Raw genomic sequence first — 26,139 nt, 5'->3', positions numbered from 1 at the left:
AAAGGCCAAATTGGAGAAAGGGAAAGGTCTTATTGGAAAAAGATCGACAATTTCAGGGTTTGGCCACTCCCCCCAAGCCCCAGGTAATCTTAACTGTGGGAGGGGGGACAACCCATAGATTTCCTGGTCAATATTGGACTTTGCTGAGCTGGCACAACCCTATTTGGAAGTCCTACCCTTCTTTTGCATGTGATTCAGGGTCCTGTTGGCATTTGTCTCTGACTCCTTTTGTCCTGCATGGGCCCTGCAGCTGTTTTATGGTCTGGGTTTGGACCCTCAGAGGAAAACTACCCCAGGAAGGCTGAGCCTTGGATAAAGGCCTATGTCATTTTGCCTTGGCTGGGTATTCTGTGTCAGTGCCTGGTCTTGTCCCACGCCCCTTGCCTGTAGAGGCGTTTCACATCCCAGGAACCAGTCATTGGTAGTCCTAATTCACAGAATAGGAAGAGATGTTGACAGGGTGCCTAGCACCTCAGCCATTAGATTATGTTGAAGGTTGCACCAGGTGGTTTTGCAGCACCATTATGTTGGTGAAGCCCTTTCATTTTACCATGTGGACTTCCCCTTGGAAGGCAGCTTTTGGTTCCTAGGGATCCTTCTGCTGGTTGGATTTGGTAATCACCATCCCCTACTTTAGAATAAGCCATCCAGAGGGCTATCTGAATGGAAATTGCATGGCATGCTATGCATAAGGTTCTTCCATGTGTGAAATGCCCCAGGCAGCCAGGCAAACACGGACTCCTTGATGGGACCTCCATAGTGTGAGGATGCAGGCACCTATTGAAAACCTAAAAATCCAGTTCAGTTATCCAAGTATTGTAATCCTCTTTCTAGTCTTCTTCACAATCCAAAAAGTTATATTTGTGGGCTGGAGATTTAGCTCAGCGGCATAAGGGCCTGCCTTGCAAGCAGGCAGTTGTGAGTTCGATCCCTGGTACCGATAAAAAGGAAAAAGAAAAAAAAAGTTATATTTGTAATCCCATTGAGACATTATTAGAATCCCAGCCGGTCAATTCCAATCTACCACTACCAAATAAATCCATGGCGAGAGTAAAAACACAAAGGCGTATTCCAAGTTAAGGGCAGCCAAGGGGACTCAATTGCATTTCCCGTGAGGACATGTGGACAAAGGCCTCCATCCTAGGCCTCTCCCAGCATTTATTGCCTTGTGAAGAAGGGGGGGGGGTGCCGCTCAGGGATGAGTAATAGTCAGGATGTAGGGGATTACTAAGTAACTTGAGCTGGCTGGCCAGGAGCAAGGATGGCATCTCTGAAATTTGTAGAGATAAAGACATGCAGAAGGATCAATTTACATAATATTACCTGATTAAGGTAGCAGGGGAATTGTTTTGGTGGGCTACTGCTTCGGTTTTTGATATGCAAATTTTTATGCCCTGGGGAGTCATAGCCTATTATCTTGAGGCTCCTTCCCAGGTGACATTCTGGAGCTATCTGCTCTGTGTCTTGCCAGCTCTATCCTTAATGTGGAGAGCACCATGTGAGGAAATGAGACTGTCTGAGGGCCAAACTTTGCACATTAACACCTCAGCTAGCCTTATTTGCAATGCTTAGAGCCAATTGAAGAGAGAAGGAAATATCCTAGCCAGCCTTTCACATATCAGTATAAGGAAATGAGTCCCCAAGTAATCAAAGTCACAGCAATTGTTTTGGATCCAAAGGGAGTCAGGGGAGTTGTCTCTCATCTGTGATGGCTGCACATTAGCACCTGGGGTAGCTTTGTTTGCCATGCTCTGAGTTAACTGAAGAGAAGCAAATACCCTAGCCACCTTTTTACATATCAGTATAAGGAAATGGGTCTCCAAATATTCAGTCACAGTAGTTTTGGATTCAAAGGAAGACACTGAAGTTGTCTCCTGCATTTTTCCCTATCTTGTTTTGTAGCTTCAGCAGGGCTAGTCTTGGCTATATGGCCTCTAGTAATCTCCAGGTAGTGAATCCTCTATGACAGGCTTTAATAAAAAAAATTACAAAAAATAGGATGAGTACACCAATTCTAATATAAAACCAAAAGTGAGCCTTGAGATATATAACTGGATTTAACTGTTTTATGGGATCAGCAAGCTTATCTTAGTCCTAAATTTGGGTGTCAAAGGTAGCTGTCTGTTGTGACATGGACAGTACTAGCCTCTGAAGAGCATCAATACCCATAGCAATATTCTGATGAATCGTTCCTTGTATATGTCTTTTGACCATATCCCAAGGATGTAGACCCTTTTTATACAGCAATGGGTGATACAGAATGTCTCACATTATAGTGACACTTTAGTCTTTGTTGTAACCATAAACTTTCAATCTGATCTTCCATCCATAGGACTGAAGTCTCTGGAATGCTCACTTGAGTTAGTAGTATTATCAGAGCAGTTCCTGTCTAATTATCTGCAAAGTGAGCAGTTTGTATTGAATGTGTTAATGCTGTGGAATTTATAGCTGTGCTGGCTTATCAAAGGAACTTAGGAAGTGATCCCCATAGAAATCAACCCTGAGCATCCTCTTGGTTTGATTGTTAAATATTTAATCAAGGTATCCACCAAGAGGGCAGTAGGCCAGTGATACCAAGGCTCCATTAGATTTACTGGAAGCCAAATTCTCGGCTTCTTTTCCATGATTAATATCATGGAGTCCTTAGTAAGAAACTCATGCATGACACAATGTGATGGATAACAATTAGTATGTTTTTCCTTGCCATTCTACCTTTTCTACCACTAGTACATAAGGATTATAAACACCTCTGTTTACTCTTATATACCTATCACTCTAACAATATATTTATTTTTTATCCATTAACTGACTGCAGATGTTCAGCCTTATCATTGATAATAAGCCTAGGAATAGGAGAATAAAGGCCTCTACCTGACCATGTAATATAAGATAAGACTTTTAAGGTCATTGTATTGTCAGGAGAGCCTGAAAAGGAAATCTCATATCGATCTTGATCCTTTCCCATAAGCAAACCCCTGGGCCATCAGCCTATAAAGTAATAACTGAATTTGTGTATAATTGCCCATGATATGGATCTCTGCAAGATTGCCAAGGGCTTAAATCACCTTTCTCAAAAATGAGGGGCATGAGCTACTGAGGTATCAATAGGAACGTTAGGTTAGAATTTTCTGACAAGATTACCATCTTGAAGGAATAGAAGTCAAGGTCAGTAAGGCAAAGTGTTTTTTTTGGACAGTCAAATCTTCCAAACCTGACTTACAGCAGACATACATGGGTTAGAGTCTTGCTGCAGTTTAGTTGCCTATAAGGGAGGATATACAAAATGAGAGGTAATAATTACTTCAGCTTATACTTGTAGTTGCATGAAAAATATGAGGGCCTGACAGAACAGTAAATGTGGGACTTTTGTCATCAACAGTATGGAAAATTTCTAGTGGTTAGTCCACCCAAGTTAAGGGTCTGAGCAGAGGGGGATCAGGTATGTAAGTTTTGGAAGAGTTTGCTAGAATGAGCAGGGCCATTACCAGTTTTTATCTTTTGTGGGACTCCTAGTGTAGCAAAGGCTGATACACAATGTTGTATGACATGTCGACTCTGTTCACCTGAGGTGCAGGTGGCATGGATCATGTGTGAGAACGTATCTATGGAGACATGTATATATCTAAGTCTACTAAAGGCTTAGGCTATATGGGTAATATCCATCTTCCATAATTGATTAGTTTTAAGACCAGGGTCTAGTAATGAGCTGGCAGGAAAGACAGGATAATACTATTTGCCTAGCTTGTGCTCTGGAAATTTTGAATTCCCTTTTTAAAGATTTAGAATTTTGGTGAAAGAATTCGTGGGATTGTTGGGCCTTATCAAAAATAGAAACTATATTGACTAGAGCATCTGCATTAGAATTTCCCAATGATAATGGTCCTGGAAGGTGGGAGTGGGCTCTAATATGATCAATAAAGAATGGAACTGTTCTGCTTAAAACAGCCTTTTGAACTTTTAGAAATAACTGTAGTAAAGTAGGCTCAATGGTGGAACGAATAGAGTCAGTCTCAATCTTTTGAGTAAGATAAACTGCATAAGAGGTGTCACTCAGTATATTAATAGGCTGATCTATAAACTCTTCTAAGACACAATATAACCTTAATTTCTGAGTGTTGTGCTGAATTTCCCTGTGTGGAGAAGGAATGCTGGAAGGAGCCTGGCAGAACAGTAAATGTAGGATTGTTGCTTTCTATAGAATGGAAAATTTCTGGTGGCTGTCCATCCAAGTTAAGGGTCTGAGTAGAGGTGGATTAGGTATGTAAGCCCAGTATTTTTCTCCCTGAACCAAAGAAATACATGTTGTAGCTGTTAGGATAACAAGCACTGTAAGGAAAAAACTGTCAGGTGATTGAATCAAAACCTGGCTGTTAACTAGATGACAAGCTCCATGAATAGTCTGCTGCAGGGTTTTCCAGGACAGTGGGCAATGTGCTATCAGGTTCATTGCTCAAGGTCTTGACACATCCTGCTGTAGGTGGGTGAGATTCTGACCACACAACAGCAACAGCTTTGATGATCGTAATGTCTACCAATAATCTGTGGAGATATAAGAATATTCTCAGCCCCAATTTAAAAGTGATACTGGACCACTCCATACACCTGATTGGAGGTTATGCCAAGGTACAGGGTGCAAGGACTTCATAGAATGGTCAGATTTTTGTCCCCAACATATCACATCTGTCAGCAAATCAGAATCAAAGGTAGGGTTCAGAAAATTTAAAACATATGTAGCAAAAACTAAGTACATTTGAGGAGAATTTTGACCCTCTACTCCCCCTTGTTTTTGTTTGATTAATTGCCCTTTTAATTTAAAACAAGTACACTCAATTACTGTCTGACTTTTGGGATTATAGGTATCCTTGTGAAACATTTCATATTCCAGTTATCAGGAAAATATTGAAAAAGCTCGGTAGTATAAGTAGTATTAATACTAGATTTTATTGTTAGTGATACAGTTGAAACACAATGAAATATGATTACATGTTTGTTCTGTTTACCTGAATGACAGGTAGTATGAAAGCTATCTATAGAGGCACAAATACATTTAAGCTTGTTGTTACTTATGAGGTATAACAGGTTAGCTATAAAATCTATGTGATTATAATTCTGTTGAGGAACAGACCCAGAAATATGTTTTCAGGCAAAATGCAATAACATAATTTGTCCAGCCTGTGTTATGGTAATTTTAAGTGTCTGTAATAAAGGTTTGGAAATATTGTATGACTGGTGTCGCAAAGGAGACTCCCAAGGGCTCCACTCTCATGCAAGAACAAAGGGGTCTTTATTGTTCTGCGTGCACGGGGTCCTCCAAACAGGTGGAAACGGAGAACCCCGAGTTGGGGCAAGGCTGGTGTTTTTAAGGGAGAAAAAACCGCAATGTAAGTGTTTTTTTACAGAAGCCAATCACAGCAGTTAGAGCGGGATAGTCAGCAGTTTACCTATTTGTGGTTGGTCAGCTCATAAGGGATGACCAGCGGGTCAGAGTTAATTAACTGTCTTTGTTCTGCACAACTTATCTTTAGGACACCTGGTTTCTGTACGGCTCGAGTTTGACATGTTTCTATAACCCTGATTAGCGTAATCAGAAGGCTCTATCTCTGAGTTTCCTGGCATAGCACAGCCTGAGCATATCATAGCTTCAGATATTTTCTTTGATCTTCCTGCAGGGCTGAGTTAGGACTGAGTCATGAGGCCCAGTGCTGTTTCTAGCTGAGAAACAGCATCTTGTTTTTAACCTTTAAATTTCTGGTTCTTCAATATAATGAAAAAAGTTATAGGTTTTTCTTGAATTATTAAAAATGGGAGCCAGATTTATTAAAGCATCTGTATTATGATCACCAAATGACAATGAATTTGGGGGATTAAAATAGGTTGTAGGGGTGGGGGCTGGGGATTTAGCTCAGTGGCATAAGCATCTGCCTTGCAAGCAGGCGGTCATGAGTTTGATCCCCGGTACCGACAAAAAAAAAAAAAAAAAAAAAGGTTGTAATAAGACCATTAAGGAATGGAGCTGTTTTAATGAATGTATCCCATAGCACTTTTGAAATTACTTGTAAAGTGTGGGCTTGAATTGACCATCTTGGTGTTGTTTATCTAAAGATGTTAATAAGATTTCCAATCTTTTTTGCATAGAAGCTCCAAAAGTTTTTATCATAAATCCACTTTTAGCTTCATGTTGGTTAACTGAGGAAGCAACACATGATGTTAGTATGGCTGTCTGTCTATTATGGCTGACATAAGGTAGCTGCAGTAACTGAGGAGAGCCTGAACCCAGCAATGCCAGGGAGGCGACACTAAGCAACCAAGTCTGCATCCATTATTGGCTGTTTACTATGGTGACGTCAGTTCTCATACTACTCAGCAGTTTCATTTATAGGGTCAAAGGCAGGAGTGACATTTATAGGGTCATGGAACTCAAAATTGGCCTTTTTACTCTTGAATAACAAATGTAAGGATTCCTGGGTCAATCTAATTCTGCGTGCTGATTGGTTTGATGGACTGGGGAAACTAGGGGCACAGAGAGATTGTTGCTAGTCTGATTAGGACTGGATAAAACTATCTTAATTGGTTTTGAATTATTGGAGTATTAGCTCAGAGGGCTCTTACTCTTACTGAGGTATTTTATTTGACACATGATTTGTTTTTTTTATAGGAGTGTGCCGTTTTTATGAAATTTAGATTTACAGTGTTTTTCCAGTGAAACCATTTCATACAACGTGGACACAGACTAGGCGCAGCCTGGGTACTTAAAGGGACTGGTGCCTTTAGAGATGCTGCATAGTTTTGTCTAATATGTTGTCCTTTTGATACTTAAAACATTTAATTTATCAGTAAGGTGTTGGGACACAGCCTGTGCGGTAAGTACCAAAGAATGAGTGGAAGATCCAACATTTTAGCATGTTTGAATATAAGCGGACAAGTCTTTAGTGTGTAGGACTGATGCCAATGCTCTCTTACAGCCTTCATTAGCATTGTCATATGCTAATTGACAAAGGATAAATTTAGCAGCCTCTTCTTGAGATACTTGTCTATGTATTGCTTCTTGTAGCCTAGCTATAAATTGTGTGTAAGTCTCTGTAGGGCCTTGAAGAATTTGGGTAAATGATCTATTAGGTGTACCATTCTCTGGGATGGAGTACCTGGGTTTTTTTGTGAGTGGGAAAGTGGGAGGTGTGCTGTGATGTGGCTGTACAGTAACACTCTCTGAGTTGGGTGTGGCAGGTGATGCCGCATATATGAATACATTGGAAAGATTTTGTATTTTCTGATGACTATCTTTGTGAATATCTTGTAATAATGAACTCAATTGATTGTCTGCATTTTCAAAATGAGCTTCATTCATCCCTCTCAACTCATTTGGAGGCATATTCCCGTGGTGATCTGAATTATTTGCAATTGTTACTTTAGGGCTCTTTTGTAATCTAATTGCCTTAGCCATTGGTTTGTCTTTTGTAATGGAAATTTGATGATGGTCTCTGTCCTCTTTTAAGCTAATTTGCAAGGGCTGGAAAGCTACTTGACTAAATTAAAAGTAGCTATAGTTTTAGGGTGGAATTGCTTATCATTTGTTTTTGTGGCTTGAAGGGTTTTATCTATGTTATCCCAAACTCTCATATCAAGTGTACCAGCTTTGGGGAAAGAAGGGTAAAATATAGCTATTTGCTAAAGCAGTCTAAAAACTTTTTTAGGAGGTACAGTAATGTTTGCATCTTTCAATAATTTTATAAGCAATAAACTAAAGTCTTTCTCTTCTGTAGATAATGAATATTTTTGGCCCATCATTGCCCTTGGTAATTAGAGTACGAATTACTATTTGCGTCTAAGCAATATAATTAGGAAAATACTCTGCTTACCTCACAATTCTTCACACAAGGTGTTGGGAGCCTGGCCGAGTGATATGAGGCCTGTGGTGAGGAGTGAAGCCTGAGCTAGATTGCCCCTCCCGTCGACCGAGTGATATGAGGCCTGTGGTGAGGAGTGAAGCCTGAGCTAGATTACCCCTCCCATCGAGTATGCCAAGATGGCGCCCATTTCCTGCTCCCTAGCTAGTAAACAACACGCCCTGTAAGCTAGTCTGCCCAGCAACAGCTGACGCTGGCCAATCAGCTCGTCTTGCCTACTTTGATGTGATTGGTCGATGTGTCCATATATATGCTGACACCACCCCTGGGGCGAGGACACACACCAAGAAGAGGGACTGCTGAGAGAAGCACACAAGGAGCCGTAGGGAACGGACCAGAGGAGGCTTCCCTCAGGCGGGATCCGAGATCCCGGAACAGGGCGTACGGAGAGAGAAAATAAACCAGAGGCTATCCGCCGACTACTCGTGTCGTGTGTTTTTTCCTGCCGGCCGGGATCGACACCGACATTTGGTGGCCCGTACGGGGAGCTGATCACCCCCGAGACGAGGCGGACGACGCTCCAGTATTGCTCTGCAGGACAGGTGAGTAGGGGATAAACCTGGGCTCTGGGTGGCGCGCACCTACAGGGCTTTTTAGACTCCCCTCAAGCTCACGTGTATGTGGCAGGTTAGCCTCACACGGTGAGAACGGACTCCTCAGTGACAGGCATGGGCAACTTACCCACTAAGAGTTCCAAGTCACTGGTAAGAGCGGTGAAAGACCTGCTCAAGATTTCAGGTATATCAATGAGCTCCAAGACACTTACGGAGTTTCTCCAACAAGTAGATGAGGCGGCACCCTGGTTCCTGCCGACGGGGCACTTGTCCTTACCTTGCTGGGAGAAATTAGGTAAGGATTTAGAAAGAGCAGAAGAGGAGCGCCGACTCCCACTTTCGGTTCGGCCGCTCTGGGAGATGATTCATTCATGCCTCAAAGGGGAGAGGAATGGGGCTAAGGATAGCGCAGATGGGCTCTCTCAGGCCCGCCGAGCTTTTGAAGGGGCCCGTTCGGAGTCCTCCCGAGAGGGGTCCGTCGCAGGGAGCGTGCGGAGGCGCTCGCGAGAGCGAGGCAAGAGAGAGGTACCCCCTGCCTCGGATTCCTCGGGCTCAGATACCTCGGAAGGCGAGGACAATGAGGCAAGTGACCCCCCTAATCCCTTTGCAGCTTTACGTAGAGACCTAGTCAAGATGCAGACAGACCTAGAGAAGGGAAGGAAACTCCTGAGCACTCCCCAACGGAAAGCCGTAGAGCCTTCCGCGCCACCCTGGGAGGTCCCAAACACCGGTTCCTGTGGTGAGATGGCGGCCTGGGGCCATCCTCCGTCACCCCCCCCATGGAGGGAGTGGCCTGGACCGTTGTCACATGTAGGGCCACCATCTTGTCTGCCTGGCGACCCGCCATCTTGTGCCCCAAAGACTGGTCGGCCATGTTACAAAGAGATACAATTTTGTGATAGGGAGGGACAGACATCTCATGGGGAGGCACCACCCTGTGAAAAAATGCCAAGGTCCCAGGGAAGGTATTTTCGTAGATGGACATTTAGAATGGAACAGATTCCTCAAGGGGCGAATGAGTATGAACAATGTGGGCTTTATCCGGTGCTCCTGGCGCAAGGCCAAGGACCCAATTACTGGGAACCACTGGAGATCAAGCAAATTAAGGAGCTTAAAAATGCGGTTGCCACATTTGGCCCTACTGCTCCTTACACTATAACTATGTTGGAGAATTTGTCTGCCGGTGGCTTTCTGACGCCCAGTGATTGGACCCAACTGGCTAAAGCCTGCCTGGCCCCCGGGGCTTTTCTGGATTGGCGCGCCTGGTATACTGAGTTTGCCGCCGAACAGGCTGAAAAAAATGCGGCTAGGGGCCATAGGGGGCAAAATGAGGATATGCTTATGGGTAAGGGTCAGTACGCTCAAGATCAAACTAGATTCCCTCCAAATGTGTATGAACAGATACATAACATAGGCATCCGCGCCTGGAAGCAGGTAAACAACACAGGGGTGGCCTCACAATGCCTCTCTAAAATTGTTCAGGGCAACACAGAACCTTTTGTGGATTTTGTGGCCAGAATGCAGGAGGCAGCTGACAGACTCTTTTCAGATCCGAGTGCTGCTGCTCCTCTTATTAAACAGTTAATCTTCGAACAGTGCACCAAGGACTGCAGGGCAGCCATAGCACCCCATAAAGGTAAAAACATAGAGGCTTGGATTAAAATTTGTAGAGAAATAGGGGGGCCATTATCCAACTCAGGCGTGGCTGCCCTTTTAGCCGCCGCCTTACAACAGACAGGGCCTCAGAAGACCAATCACCCTGGTAAGCCCAGGGGATGTTTCCAGTGTGGGGATCCCAGCCATATAAGGAAAAACTGCCCCAAGACCGGACAGGGGGAGTTTATATCCAAGGGACAGGAATCAGACAGACGAACGGGAACCTGCGAAAGGTGCGGTAAAGGTTCTCACAAAGCAAAAGATTGCAGATCTATTTTTGATGCCCAGGGGAACCGTATTAGTGGCAGGGAGACTACGGAGCCAAAAAACGGCCAGAGGGGGCCCTCCTTACGGACGGGCCCCCACTCCCTAGACAGGACAACACAAGATGGCGCCCCCCCACAGGGGCCACCCCCGGGCCAGCAGGCGTGGACCTCTGTGTCGCCTCCAGACTCCTATTAACACCCGATATGGGCGTTCAGGTGGTTGAAACCACCTCCAAAGGACCACTACCCGACAAGCTAGTTGGTTTAGTGATTGGACAGTCCTCCACAGCCCTCCGGGGCCTTACCGTGATCCCTGGAGTTGTAGACCCAGATTATTTAGGAAACATCAAAATCATGGTACAATCTCATATAGGGACCATAGTAATTGATGAAGGGGATAAGATAGCACAACTTTTACTGTTCCCCAGTCTCCATGAGAGACCCCGGTCCGGTCAACGGGTTAGAGGGGGTCAGGGACTTGGCTCCTCTAAGGAAATTTTTGAAGGACTTCATATGACTCTTGATAAAAGGCCCATGCTATCGCTCAGGATTAACGGAAAAAAGATAACAGGACTCCTAGATACAGGGGCAGACCGTTCCATCGTCTCCAAGAAAGACTGGCCTCCTAGTTGGCCTACCAACACAGCTGACAACACACTCCAAGGATTGGGGATAGTGGCTGCCCCCCAGGTTAGTGCCGTGACCCTGCCTTGGGGTGATGAGGAAGGTCACCGAGGACATTTTCAACCTTTTGTTTTGCAGCTGCCAGTATCCTTGTGGGGAAGAGACGTTCTCACCCAGATGGATGTCACTCTTACATCCACCTGCTCTCCCCAAGCCAAAGGGATACTCAAAAATCAGGGATATGTCCCCGGCAAGGGCCTGGGCGCAGCCCTGCAGGGCCGGACATCCCCCGTACCTGTAGAAAAAAGGGAAGGTAGACACGGGTTGGGTTTTTCCTAGGGGTCACTGAGAAACTTCTCCTGCCCGCTCCAATTAAGATTACCTGGAAATCTCAAAATCCAGTTTGGGTGCCTCAGTGGCCCTTACCCAAGGAGAAGCTTTTAGTATTAACTGAGATAGTCAAAACCCAGTTTCAGGCGGGACACGTAAAGCCGTCAACCTCCCCTTGGAATACCCCTGTCTTTGTTATCAGGAAGAAATCAGGCAAGTGGAGGCTGCTCCATGACCTGAGGGCCGTCAACTCACAGATGCAGCCCCTGGGGGCGATCCAGAGGGGACTACCAGCCCTCTCAGCCATCCCTCGGTCCTGGTCAGTCTATGCCATAGATCTTAGAGACTGTTTTTTCTCAATCCCCCTGCATCCAGAGGACACCCACAGATTCGCCTTTACCCTACCCACCATTAACCAAGAGAGTCCTGATCAGAGGTACGAGTGGGTTACATTACCCCAGGGTATGGCCAACAGTCCCACCATGTGTCAGATGTATCTTGATTTTCTACTGGCCCCCTTGCGTGAAGCCTTCCCCAGAATTAGATGTATTCATTACATGGATGATTTGCTAATCAGTGCAAAAGATGTGACTGAGTTGGAGGATATGCTTGGCCAATTGGTCAGGGCCCTGAGAAAGGCAAATTTACATATTGCCCCTGACAAGATTCAGGGAGGAGACATAGTGACCTACCTGGGCACCAAAGTCTCCCCCACATCGATTTCTCCACAAAAGGTAACCATCAGAACAGATAGCCTAAGGACCTTGAATGACATACAAAAGCTACTGGGAGATATAAACTGGATCAGACCTTATTTACACATCCCTAACTCGGACTTAAAGCCCCTGTTCGACCTCCTGAAAGGAGACCCGGATATTGCCTCCCCCAGGGAGTTCACCCCGGAAGCCAGAGTTGCTCTGAGAAAGATAGAGGAAGCCCTAAGTACAGCTGCATTGCGGAGAATTGACTCAGAACAGCCTTTTGAGGTCTGCTTGTTGCAGACCGTTTCTCAACCTACGGCAGTGATTTGGCAAAAGGGACCACTTTTGTGGGTGCACCCTAAGGTCTCACCTGCCAAGATTATCGAACATTATCCGGAAACGGTCGCTTCCCTGGCCTTGGAGGCACATGGCAGGGCTATCCAACATTTTGGCTCTGCACCCCATGCTATTCGGGTACCTTATACCGCTTCTCAAATAAAAATCCTGACTGCTTGTATAGATACGTGGGCCATCCTGAGATGTGTTTTTCTTGGGGAGATAGACAACCAGTTCCCCAGGGACCCCATACTACAGTTTGTTACTCAACATCCGGTGATATTTCCAAAAATCACCGCGTCCACACCACTTACTCCTGCAACAACGATCTATACGGACGGGTCAAAAACCGGGATAGGGGCCTATGTGGTCTCAGGTATGCCTCCGATCAGCATACAATTTGAACCAGATCAACCACAGGTGGTAGAGTTACAAATTGTACAAACCGTCCTCGAGAAGTTCCCAGGGGCCCTTAATATTGTTTCTGATTCAAAATACGTTGTTAATGCCATGCAGGTCCTTGAGACTGCGGGCCCGATTAAGCCAACCTCCAAAGTGACTAATTTGTTTTTGTCTATCCAGACTCTGCTGATAAATAGACACAACAAAATATACATCACTCACATAAGAGCACATACGCGCCTGCCAGGGCCCATGGTACAGGGCAATGCGGCAGCTGACGTGGCCACTCGCCCGTTGTGGATACTCAATATGTTATCTTCAATAGAACAAGCCCGTCTGTTTCATGACAGATTTCATGTCAACGCCAGGACGTTAGCCAACCAGTACCACATTTCCAGGGCTGACGCGCGGGACATCGTACGGTTATGCGGCTCTTGCGCCACATACACACCCGTCGTATCAACGGGAGTTAACCCCAGGGGATTGATTCCTGGCGACACTTGGCAAATGGATGTCACACATATGATAGAATTCGGATCTCTTAAATATGTTCATGTCTCTACGGACACCTGCTCTCATATTATATTTGCGACTGCTGAAACTGGCGAAAAGGTGTCTCATGTAATCAATCATTGCCTGACAGCTTGGGCCGCATGGGACAAACCAAAAATATTAAAAACTGATAATGGACCAGCTTATACAAGCAGAGCCTTTAATGAGTTCTGTGAAAAAATGGGGGTACAGTTAAAACATGGCATCCCATACAATCCCCAAGGTCAAGGAATTATTGAAAGGGCTCATAGGAGCCTTAAAGATATTCTACAAAAACAAAAAGGGGGAATAAGTCAGGGCCTGCCCCCAAAGGCACGGCTCTCCATGGCACTGTTCACATACAATTTTCTGAACCTGAATAACAACAATCACTCCCCGGCCATGGAACATTGTAATCCATCTCCTGGCAATAGGGGATGGGTGAAATGGAAAGATGTCCTGACGGGACAATGGATGGGCCCGGATCCAGTAGTTAGCTGGAACCGAGGTGCGGTTTGTGTTTTCCCACAGGAACCAGGACGAGAACCATTGTGGGTCCCAGAACGGCTGACGCGCGTGGCGAATCCAACGAAACATAATGCAGGAGACACTCCAAAACTCAACGGCAGCGGACAGCCTAATCAAGATCGGTCCGACCAGGATATTGCTGCTCGACCGAGGAATACCGTATGACTTATGGGACACAGTAATGATTATGCTCTCGATAGTAATTGGCTCTCTTTTAGGGTACGGTGCAGCCAGAGTGGCTAGGCCACGCCGCCTTCCGGCAGCCCCCTTCCTTCTGGTTTTGATGCTCACCACCACTACTGAAATAGGAGCAGACTTGGTGTGGGCAGCAATACATCATCCGCCAGCGCTAGCCGCTATCTCCACCACAGCCCCCTCTCTCCCAAAGTTGTATGCAAAAAACTGCTCCGCCAGATTGCCTTGCATACCAGATATACCGTTAACCATCAGACCCATACGTTTTGACCTTCCCATCACCAATGACGTGGTCATTTTTTCCACTAATAGTAACCCCTCGTGTCACCGGGGATCCTGCGTTAGCTTCCTGCCCCTCCTTGTAAAATGGTACAATACCTCCCTGACGGTGAGGTTGTCTGTCCCATCCCTGCATTCGCCTGGATGTTTTAAAGCTGGCACACTTAGCGGCGGAGTCATCACTTTTAACTCAACCTGCAAACCCCGAGCAGCCATGCACACCCGTCCCGATTTCCCCACATGCCCATACCGTGTGTCCCCAAGCCGAAAAAGACAGATGGTGGACCTGTCACAACTTTCATGGCAGCCCTGTACTGTCGACGGCGTGGGAGTGACTCATCTAAACATGTCTTGGTGGTCCCGGTTCTCTCCTCCATCCGGTAGTAACAACATATTCGCGTTGACCTGGTGGGAGTCCTACCTGAGAGTGAACAACAAGTGGGCAATAAGCTTCCCCTTCCCCCTTAATGAAAATTGGTTGTGCCTCTCCACCGGAGCCTGCATGGACTTAAGACCCATGCTCGCTATTAACGCTTCTGCCTCTAATGGAACCACCAATGTCACCCTTAATTCTGAGGCTGCATGCGTAAAACCGCCCTACTTATGGGTATTCTCTGCTGACATCTCCTTTAAGTGCAGTAACCAACCATGCTTTACAGGGAACTGCTGGAATGGGTCTTTCCCGTATGCTATGTTGGCTCTTCGACCCCCACTGATGTGGGTTCCCTTTAACGAATCTGTTTGGGTTCATCCCGTCTATCAGCAGGACCAACTACCCATGCTCAGACGTAAGAGAGATTTTGGGATCACAGCGGCCCTGACAGCACTGTTCGTGACTCTGACTGCGACGGCTGTGACGGCTGCCGTTGCTCTGACCCAGTCTACGCTGACGGCTCAGGCCTTTACCAATCTTACGGACACCACCTCCCTGGCGCTGAGGGAGCAACAAGAAGTCAACCTCCTCCAGCACAACGCCATAATGGCGTTACAGCAGCAGATCGACCTAATCGCTCAGGAAGTCCAGGGACTCTGGGAGGTGGCTAACAATTTATGTGACGCCAGATGGGCATTCACCCAGTTGTGCGTTACCCCCATCCAGGTCAACCGTTCGGCTTACAGGCAATTTCAGGATTATGTTCTCACCACCTATAATTCTTCCTTTTGGAACGCTAGCGTGCGCCTGGATATGACTATCCGGCAGCTAGATCAGATAGAGGTGCCTATACTTACAGCCTCCTTTTTTGATGATGTCCTAAGCCAGATAGGCTCCTTCTTCAAACCTTCGTCACTTCTTGCGTATGGGATCATTCTTGCTCTTGTGGTTGTCACTCTCGTGACTCTTAGGTGCCTGCGGTCGATAAGGGCGACCCAAAAGACACATATGACATTGATGATGTTGCTGGCCCAGAGTCAAGGGGATTCCACACCTAGCGTTTTCTGGGCTCAGGCTAGAAAGGCACGGCTCCTTTAACCAGTACGTGGCTGCCCTCGCCATTATTCTTACGGATGTTCTAGTATTATTACGTACGTCTCCTTCCCCGTCGCGGCTGCGAACTTAGACTAGAAGGACCCCACGCTTAAGGCGTGTTCCCATTGATAATTAGAAAATAGTAACTAGTGATTGTAGTGAACGGGGATTATGGTTGGTAATTAGTGATTACGCGGTTCCTCAAATGTCACTCGGCAGACCCCTCCGTGTCTCCCCCAAGATATAAGCTTTAAGAGTTGAGTGGGCAAGCCAACGACGGGTAAGACGGGAGAAGTTCTCCTGATCAACCTAAGACAGGCTCTACTCCGAGGGTCCTCTAGGGAGTAAGAGTTATGGCATTGAGATGTGAGACCAAGGGTACTGCAGTGCCATCCGCCTCGAGGGTTGAGGGGAAGGCAGGAATGAATGTCTATATGCATCCAGGTTCGGTTCACAAAAGCCTGGCCCTGCGAAAAAATGAACCACTCACCTTGAGCATGGTCCTGGCGCAAGGATATGTACGAGACAAGGTGATGCACAGCAGGGTATAGACCTCTACATTCTCTCATGCCTCGGCCTGCGAAATAGGCCCACTCCCAGACACCTCACATGGACCCACAGACCACACTATCTTAATAAATAAAGAAGGGGGAGATGTTGGGAGCCTGGCCGAGTGATATGAGGCCTGTGGTGAGGAGTGAAGCCTGAGCTAGATTGCCCCTCCCGTCGACCGAGTGATATGAGGCCTGTGGTGAGGAGTGAAGCCTGAGCTAGATTACCCCTCCCATCGAGTATGCCAAGATGGCGCCCATTTCCTGCTCCCTAGCTAGTAAACAACACGCCCTGTAAGCTAGTCTGCCCAGCAACAGCTGACGCTGGCCAATCAGCTCGTCTTGCCTACTTTGATGTGATTGGTCGATGTGTCCATATATATGCTGACACCACCCCTGGGGCGAGGACACACACCAAGAAGAGGGACTGCTGAGAGAAGCACACAAGGAGCCGTAGGGAACGGACCAGAGGAGGCTTCCCTCAGGCGGGATCCGAGATCCCGGAACAGGGCGTACGGAGAGAGAAAATAAACCAGAGGCTATCCGCCGACTACTCGTGTCGTGTGTTTTTTCCTGCCGGCCGGGATCGACACCGACACAAGGTCCAGTGGGTTGTCTTCTGGATGATGGTCGGTTTTTCTGCTGTGAAAGTTGTGTGTTCCAGCTGTTGTAACCTATATAAAACCCCCCTCATGAGTCTTCCCAGAGGCAAGAGAAAGATCAAAGGTAACTCTAAAAGCAGAACAGGATGTCTTCCTAATCTAAACTTGCTTGTTTGCAGGATAACTTGCTTGTTTGCAGGATATGCCTTCCCCAGAGGATGTGTGCCTAATCTAAATTTGTTAGCCCAACCCTTACCTGGACCTTGCTCATCCTGAGAAATGTAACGGCCATGTTCCTGTTCTGTAGTGCGCTGCGGGAAACCCCCGCCCCCTGCATTGTGAGATCAGCAGATGTTTGCAGTTTTACAGGATAAAAATCCTGCCCTTTAGTGTTGGGTGTGCAGTTTTCCATATTGGCTACTGGAGGCTACGTTGCCAGGCCTGTGCTTTAATAAATAATTTTTTTTCTTTCCAAATTATTTTCTCTGGCTCCTTCATACCTTGGGAAGCAGACCATCACATTTAGGGACTCGCCCAGGATGGAATAACAGCCCACTGACTCAATTCCTGAGGACTGATTCACTAAGAATAAGTACTGGAGGCTCCCATTTGATTTAAAATGTACCATGAAGTCTTAATTTTGTTTAGGAGGGGACGCCCTCATCCTTGGGAGGTTGGATCCTTGTTGAGAATCCTAGATTGTTCATTTTGGAGTCTTTTGACTCATTTGGATCTTGGATCCCAGCAGGGCTGCCTTCCAATTTGATATTGGAATTTGAAGGGAGGCCTCCATCCTAAATTCATTTATTTTGCCAGAGAAAGGTTGTTTTAATTTTTACCAGTACTGGTGGTTTTGTTTTTGTTTTGTGTCTTTGTGTAGTCCTGTCTTGTCTCGTGTTTTTTGTTCTAACTTTTCCCTTCCAAGACCCTTGGGTCACATGTTCCCTTGGACTAACTGTCATCCGTTTGGTCGCTCTGAGGGTGCCGATGGTTTTCTTTTAAACCCCAGGTGACCCTCGAACCAGACAAAGAAAATCCTAGATTTTGTGATTCTCTCCATATTGTTCTGTCTCTTCTTGTATTTGCTGACATTTTCTCTTGATTTCCTCCTCTCACAGAGAACTACAGCAAGCAACAATGGGTCAGTCCTGTGCAAAAACTACTCCCATGCCCCTTGGTCTTGTCTTGGATCACTTTAAAGAATTTAAGAGGCGGGCTGAGGGTTATGGGGAGCTTGTTTTCAAAGGAAGACTAATGGTTTTTGCTTCTCAGGAGTGGCAGATAGGGACAAATGGTGTCTGGCCCCTGACCGGATCCTTTGACATGGGCACTGCCCAGGCTGTCCACCGGTATGTGTTTGGGCCCCCTTCTCACCCAGACCAAATTGTTTACATTCAGATTTGAATAGATCTCATCTGTGATTCTCCACTGTGGATTCATTGTTCCCCATGGGCAGAGGTCATGGCAACATTGAAAATGAAACCAAATTCGCCTGCGCCCAACTCCCAACCCTCCATGCTAGTTTTACCATCAGTGGAGGACCCTCTGGAAGATGTGCTCCTCCCTCCCTCATAACCCCCTCCTAAAGACCCCTCACCCGACATCTCCCCCCGCCCTCCCAGTCCAATCTGGACCTGAAGCAGAAAGCCAAATTCGCCTGACTCCACCACGGCGGCATCAGCACTCTGCCCTCTTCGGGAGGTTCCCAACCCCTGGAAACCAGGGGATTCGATTTTTGTCTATACTCCGTTTGCCATTTCTGACCTGTATAATTGGAAGGGCCAAAACTCCCCATTCTCCAAGGATCCCAAAAACTTTATTAGTCTAATTGAATCTATTTTTTTCCACCCATCGTCCCACCTGGGACTACTGTCAGCAGATTTTAAGAGTCCTCTTCACCTCTGAAGAGCGAACTCGCATCCGCACTCTAGGGTGAAAAGGCGTCTGGATCCAGATGGGACCTCCACGGTTGACCCAGAATGACTAGAGTGCTTGTTTCTTTATCCTGCTCTGATTGGAATCCCAACACATCTGGAAGTAGGGAGGCTCTGACCCAATATCGCCAACTGTTTCTAGCAGCACTCCATGGAGCAGCTAAGAAGCCCATGAATCTGTCCAAGGTTTCAGATTGGCTGATGAATCCCCTTCTACATTTTTGGAGTGCCTCCTATAGCCCTATAGACTCTATACTCCAATTGATCGAGTTGTACATGAGAATGCAAGGGCTATTAATATTGTCTTTGTATCTCAGTCAGCCCCAGATATTAGAAAAAAATTACAGAAACTGGAGGGATTTGAGGGGATGTCCTTAAGTCAATTAATAGAGATAGCACATAGGGTGTTTGACAACAGAGAGAGCTGGCAAGAGGCAAACAATAAGAAGGTTACAAAGGTGTTAGAGCTGTTGTGCAAAAAAGAAGCTAAGCAGAAACAGAAATAAAAGATGGATGAGAAAGACAAAAAGTGGCTCAAAAAGAACCAATGCACCTATTATAAAGAAATAGGGCACTGGCGAAAGGACTGCCCCAAGTTAAAGGCAAAAATGGAAAGGGATGCGAGGACTTTGTTGAGCCAACAATGAGGGCGTCAGGACTCAGATGCCCCCCCCAGTCCCAGATAACCTTGCAGGTGGGGGAAAAACCAGTAAATTTCCTGGTGGACACAGGCGCAACTTATTCTGTTCTAACTCAACCACTGGGAACTCTGACTGATAACAAAATAAACATGGTCGGCGCCACCAGAGGGCAAAAATCATACCCGAAAGTGGTGACCCAGTTAACTTGCCCTGGGCAAAAGACCACTATGCACGAATTTCTATGGGTTCTGGAATGTCTCAATCCACTGCTAGGAAGAGACCTTCTTTATAAGTTAAAAGTCCAATTGAATTTTCAGGCAGAGACCCCCACAACTGATTTTGGGAACAACACCTGGGGAATAAATCAAGGTACTTGCCTTCTTCCTGAAGGGGAAAATCATTTCCTGCTGGGAGATGATCCCACCCCAGAGACTGACAGAGATCTCCTGCAGGCTTGGCAAGTGGAGATACCAGGAGTCTGGGCTGAAAATAACCCCCCTGGTCTGGTGATAAATCAAGTTCTTCTAGTAATAGAGCTGTTGCCCCAGGTGTCTGCCATCTACCTTAGACAATAGCCAATACATTTATAGGCCTATCAAGGAATTGCAAAAAATATCACTAGATTAAAAGATAATAAGATTCTTGTACCTTGCATCTCTCCCTGGAAAACACCACTGCTCCCAGTCCAGAAGCCAGGGACCCAAGATTACCAGCCAGTGCAAGACCTCTGGGAAGTCAACAGTCCTCAGCAGCCCTGAATCCAGCCACATTGCTGCCCAATGAGGATCCATCAGCCCCATACCATGAATGCGTCACCTTGATTGACAGCTACCAGAGCCTTCGATCCGACTTGACCAACAAACCTCTAGAAGGGGAACCATCATTCTTCTCAGACAGTAGCAGCTACATGTACCAAGGTAAACAAGTTGCAGGGGCGGCTGTGACTTCCAAAACCCAGATTTTGTGGGCACAGAGGCTGGACTCTGGCACTTCTGCTCAGCGAGCTGAACTTATCACTTTGACAGAAGCCTTGAAACTGGCTGAAGGTAAGCGGATTAACATCTACACCGATAGCAGATATGCTTTTGCTACCGCTCATGTACATGGGGCAGTTCATCAGGAGAGAGGACTATTGACCTAAGCAGGAGATAAAATAAAAAATGCTCCCCAAATATTAGACCTGCTGGCAGCGATTTTGTTACCTAAGAAAGTGGCCATCAGACATTGCAAGGCCCCACCAAAAAGGAGATGATCCTGTTACCAAGGGAAACAATTTGGCTGATATGGTAGCCAAAGAAGCTGCCATAAAATAGTGGGGTCTGAAGAAGGGGATATAGAGGAAACAACTTCTACCCTCTTGCTGATGCCTCCAACGTTATCAGAACCTGTGTATACACAAAAGAACCTCCACTTGGCTGCCCAACTCCAGGCGATGCCTGACATTCCAGGAGACTGGTATCAGTTACCAGATAAGAGAATCTTGCTGCCTGAAGTCCTCAGATGGGAGCTCATTCAGGAAGCTCATCAGTCCACTCATTTGGGAGGATCAAAACTAGCCGAGCTCTTTCGGGACTGATTCTAAAGACTGATTCTAAATACCCCAGCTGTCCAAATTGACAGCAGCTGCCAGTTCAAGATGTCCTCAGTGTCAATTAGTTAACCCAAAACGACAGCTCCACATGGAAACTACTCATTTTTGGGGAACTTCCCCAAGAGAACACTGGGAAATAGATTTTACTGAAATGAAGAAGCCGGGTCTCCAGGGACACAAATACCTGCTAGTGATGGTTGATACCTTCACTGGGTGGGTAGAGGCATTTCCCACCAGGTCAGAATCAGCTCTCACAGTGATTAAAAAGTTGTTATATGAGATCATTCCTCATTTTGGTCTACCCTTACCCATGGGGTCTGGCAATGGCCCAGCTTTCATAGCCCAGATAACTCAAAAACTAACCCAGGCCTTACAGATTGATTGGAAACTTCATTGCATGTACCGGCCTCAAAGCTCAGGGCAAGTAGAGAGGATGAATCAGACATTAAAAAATATAATTACAAAGCTGTCTCTAGAAACCGGTGATAATTGGGTAAGTCTCCTTCCCTTTACCCTCCTGTAGACCTGACGTACTCCTTATGTTTCTGGTGTATCCCCTTTTGAAGCAATGTACGGGAGGCCCCCTCCTCTCATTCCAAAGCTCTCTGAGGAAAAATTGGCAGAATTGACTAACCAAGATCTCATTAAGTCCCTGCAGGCTCTTCAGCCCATCTTGACCTCTATACATCAGTTATTCAGGCAGAAGCATCCTCAGGTAGACTCTCACTGTGAGTCCAGCCCACTGGTGGAACCCAGTACTCTGGTCCTAGTCAAGTGTCACCAATGAGACGCCCTCGAGCCTCGCTGGGAGGGACCCTACCCTGTGGTGCTCAGCTCTCCCACTGCAGTGAAGGTGGCTGGAAAAACACCTTGGATCCACCACTCTCATGTGAAGGTTCAAGGAGACCAACCCTCCCAGGACCAATGGACTGTCAGCAGACTGGTAACCCCTTAAAGTTAAAACTGACTAAGCATAGTTAAATTGTATCAGGCATGTATTGCTTTAGCTTGCTTGCTTTTGCCCCTTCTATCCCACTACTGGGGATTTTCATAGTGCTGTTACTGACCTCACACAGCAGGTTTGGATCTTCCATAAGCAAAGAACAGCTGTTGAAATCTTTGAACAAAAGCCCTTGTGATTGCGGAGGAGGCTATACCCATGGTGAGGGTAACAGTGGTTTGCTTGTGCATTACATGGGAGACACAGAAGATTCTTATGGTGCACAGACAATGAATACCAAATTATATACATATAGTTTTCAGACAGATTGTGGAAACAAATTAGCATTCCTTGTTGCTATGCCCACCATTACAGGAGGTTTGACTCAAATGTGGATGTGCAAGGTAAAACCTTATGTGATACCTAGTACTGACAGTCAACCGGTGCTATGCCCTAAGGATTGTCCTTATTATTCAGAAATGCATTCTTCTTGCTATGACTCAGTGCAGGAGTGTATAGGCAAAGGCAACAAGACTTATTTTACTGCTGAGCTTCAGAGATTGCATGCTGGAAGTGCTGGGGGCAGCAGGAGTGGGGGGTTTCTGTTCAACTTTCCAACCAGATCATTAAAGATGTACAGGCATTATCTAGTACCATTCAGGACATTCAGGATCAGATAGATTCATTAGCTGAAGTGGTCCTTCAAAATAGAAGAGGGCTAGACCTCCTAATGGCAGAACAAAGAGGGATCTGTGCGGCATTGCAAGAATGATGCTGCTTTTATGTAAAACACGTCTGGCATTGTTTGAGATAAAATCAAGAGATTGCAGGAAGACCTGGTAAAAAGAAAAAGAGAGCTACTTGAAAACCCCCCTTGGAGTGTTTGGAATGGAATCCTGCCTTATCTTCTGCCCTTGCTTGGACCGTTGCTAGGATTGCTTGGTTTTAATAGGCCCTTGTATGGTCAATAGGCTAACTACCTTTATCAGGCAGCAAGTACAAGATGTGAGGCTGGTGATGTTACGCCACCAAGGTTATGAAATGTTACTGGTTCACCATCAAGATTAGTTCTCAAGTCTTCCCCAATGATTTGGAGAAGAAGACATAAAATCAGTGGGGAATGTTGTAATCTATGTAAAACCCCCCTCATTAGTCTCCCTGGAGGCAAGAGAAAGATCAAAGGTAACTCTAAGAGCAGAAGAGGATGTCTTCCTAATCTAAACTTGCTTGTTTGTAGGATAACTTGCTTGTTTGCAGGATGTGCCTTCCCCAGAGGATGTTTGCCTAATCTAAACTTGCTTGTTAGCCCAACACTTACCTGAATCTTGCTCTTCCTGAGAAATGTAACTGCTGTGTTCCTGTTCTGTAGTGTGCTGCGGACCACCTCCCCCCTTCCTGCATTGTGAGACCAGCAAGTGTTTGTTGTTTTACAGGATAAAAACCCTGCCCTTTAGCTGTTAGGTGCAGTCTTCCATATTGGCTACCCGAGGCTGTGTCGCCAGGCCTGTGCTTTAATAAATAATTTTTTTCTTTCCAAATTATTTTCTCTGGCTCCTTTATACCTCAAGAAGCAGACCACCCACCAGCCCCACATTGGATGCCAAATATTTGAAACCCAAAAATCCAGTTCAGTCATCCAAGTATTGTAATCCTCTTTCTAGTCTTCCTCACAATCCAAAAAGTTATATTTGTAATCCCATTGAGATGTTATTGGAATCCCAGCCAGTCAATTCCAATCTACCACCACCAGTGCAATCCATGGCGAGAATAAAAACACAAAGGTATATTCCAAGTTAAGGGCAGCCAAGGGAACTCAATTCCATTTCCCGTGAGGACATGTGGACAAAGGCCTCCATCCTAGGCCTCTCCCAGCATTTATTACCTTGTGAAGAAGGGGTGGGGGTTGTTGCTCAGGGATGAGTGATAGTCAGGATGTAGGGGGTTACTGAGTAACTTGAGCTGGCTGGCTAGGTGCAAGGATGGCATCTCTGAAATTTGTAGAGATAAAGACATGCAGAAGGATCAATTTACATAACCTGATTAAGGTAGCAGGGGAATTGTTTTGGTGGGCTACTGCTTCGGTTTTTGATATGCAAATTCTTGTGCCCTGGGGAGTCATAGCCTATAATCTTGAGGCTCCTTCCCAGGTGACATTCTGGAGCTATCTGCTCTGTGTCTTGCCAGCCCAATCCTGTAATGTGGAGAGCACCATATGCGGAATGAGACTGTCTAAGGGCCAAACTTTGCACATTAACACCTCAGCTAGCCTTATTTGCAATGCTTAGAGCCAATTGAAGAGAGAAGGAAATATCCTAGCCAGCCTTTCACATATCAGTATAAGGAAATGAGTCCCCAAGTAATCAAAGTCACAGCAATTGTTTTGGATCCAAAGGGAGTCAGGGGAGTTGTCTCTCATCTGTGATGGCTGCACATTAGCACCTGGGCTAGCTTTGTTTGCCATGCTCAGAGTTAACTGAAGAGAAGTCACCTTTTTACATAGCCACCTTTTTACATATCAGTATAAGGAAATGGGTCTCCAAATATTCAAAGTCACAGTTATTGTTTTGGATTCAAAGGAAGACACTGGACTTGTCTCCCACAGGCATGGACCTTGGCCTTGCTGACTACCAAGGATGCAAGCATGCCACATGCTATGGGCCAAAGAAAGAGAGTCTTTCCTTGAGGCTGTCTGGCTTCTGTTCCTGGAGCTGCTTGAGTATTCCACATGTATCAAGTGCAGGTGGTTACTGCAATGGAAGACACTACCTAGGTCAAGAATTGACATGTAGCATCTTCCTGGAAGTGTTCAGTGAGTGTCACTCCTGGGGCCTAGCAGCATTCAGGCACCCTTCATGGCACAATCTTGATGCCTAGGATGCCTCCCCCGGGTTCCTCTAGTCATCCACGTGATCTCCTCTTTTCGCTCTCCTCATCCATGCATGGAGTCCTATGTTGCCCTCCTTGAACTCAACCATAGCCATGGATTCTGGCCCAGTGGCCTATGTAGACATGTGTCAGAAAGTCACTGTGTGTAAGCATCCCAACTTAGTGCTGTCGTGGCCACAGTTGCACAGGTTTGTCAGAGGAAGGGTTGTTCCCGAGCTGCTGGGGAATAGGAGCACAGGAACATTGCTGCTGTCAGGAAACCAGGTTGGCTTTTCCAAGTTTGTTGCTGTCTCCTGCCAGAGTACAGCATGGCAGGGCCTGTGCAGGCCTTGCAGGCTCTCGACACAGCTCAGCCCCTGTGACCCACTTCTCTTGGCAAAGAAGTTGCACACAGGGTGTTGCAGTTGGTGAGCGTCATTTGTCTTGTGACTTACCCACTCAGGGTTTGGGCCTGTGAATGCTGTCATGGTCTAAAAGCTGTGAAGGGACTAGAGAATTACTCTGCACTGAGCACTCTGCATTGGCTTGGTTGTCCGTGACACCACACTGTGAGCTGGCTTTGCACCCATGTGTGCCCTGGTCTCCCTGGCCTTGCCTTCCTGGGAGCACATCCTCTGCGAGTTGCCCTTTCTGCTCTTTTCAGCTGTGATCTGAATGGAGACTCATGGGTATTCCTGGTTCTTTAGGCTGCTCTTATTTTAGAGTGCAGGTTCACCTTCATGGAGTTTTGCTCCTCACCAAATTGAGTATGCACGTCTCCAGATGTAGCCTCAGGGGCTGAGGATAGAGCTCAATGGCATAAGTTCCTACCTGGCAAGGGCAAGGTCCTGGGTTCAATTTTTGGTTTCCACTCAAAAAAAAAAAAAACCCCAAAAACCAAAAACAAAAAAAACAACCTAAATGTTCGTTCAGTACTGTTCTCTTCACTTTTCCACTGCAGGGAGGAATGATGGGCCTGGAACCCCAATTCCTTTCCCATAGCCAGCTAGGGCATTGTCTGTCAACTTGTCAGTTGGCCTTTATTGGAGGCCTCTCGGATGTGAACACACAAGTCTCTCAAATCATTCCACCTGCTGGATAGGGACTGGGGTCATCCTGTAAAGGCGGGCAGTAAGGGCCACAGGGAATGGCATCTTCCCTGACTCCCTTTGATATAGGCTGTGCCTGGCCATATTTGGGAGCATCTTCTTTTGTCCTTCAGTCTCGGTTGTGCTGGCTTC

The 26,139-nt window shown here is 46.3% G+C and overlaps 2 protein-coding genes across 6 annotated transcripts in view; one reads left to right on the top strand and one right to left on the bottom strand.

Annotated features, from left to right (window-relative positions):
• Pkd2l1 (polycystin 2 like 1, transient receptor potential cation channel) overlaps positions 1 to 26,139 on the bottom strand; it is a 176,334-nt gene that overhangs the window by 95,597 nt on the left and 54,598 nt on the right. Inside the window, exon 1 of one of the 5 annotated variants that reach the window (XM_063245038.1) lies at positions 7,857 to 7,884. The exons of the other annotated variants lie outside the window; for them this stretch is intronic. The gene's annotated coding sequence lies outside the window, so the exon portion shown is untranslated. Of the gene's footprint in view, positions 1 to 7,856; positions 7,885 to 26,139 lie in introns of those variants that run through there. 5 annotated transcript variants of the gene reach the window in all.
• On the top strand, positions 8,319 to 16,875 carry LOC134475246 (uncharacterized). Its single transcript, XM_063245043.1, has 2 exons — positions 8,319 to 8,446; positions 13,836 to 16,875. The coding sequence occupies exon 2, from the start codon at positions 13,903 to 13,905 to the stop codon at positions 15,775 to 15,777; it is 1,875 nt and encodes a 624-aa protein (XP_063101113.1). The 5' UTR covers positions 8,319 to 8,446; positions 13,836 to 13,902; the 3' UTR covers positions 15,778 to 16,875.

The sequence above is a fragment of the Cavia porcellus genome, unplaced genomic scaffold (genome assembly GCF_034190915.1).
Source record: "Cavia porcellus strain 051 isolate PalLab524CR breed Dunkin Hartley unplaced genomic scaffold, mCavPor4.1 scaffold_2, whole genome shotgun sequence".
NCBI lineage: Eukaryota > Metazoa > Chordata > Mammalia > Rodentia > Caviidae > Cavia > Cavia porcellus.
This window is presented reverse-complemented; position numbering and strand designations above follow the sequence as displayed.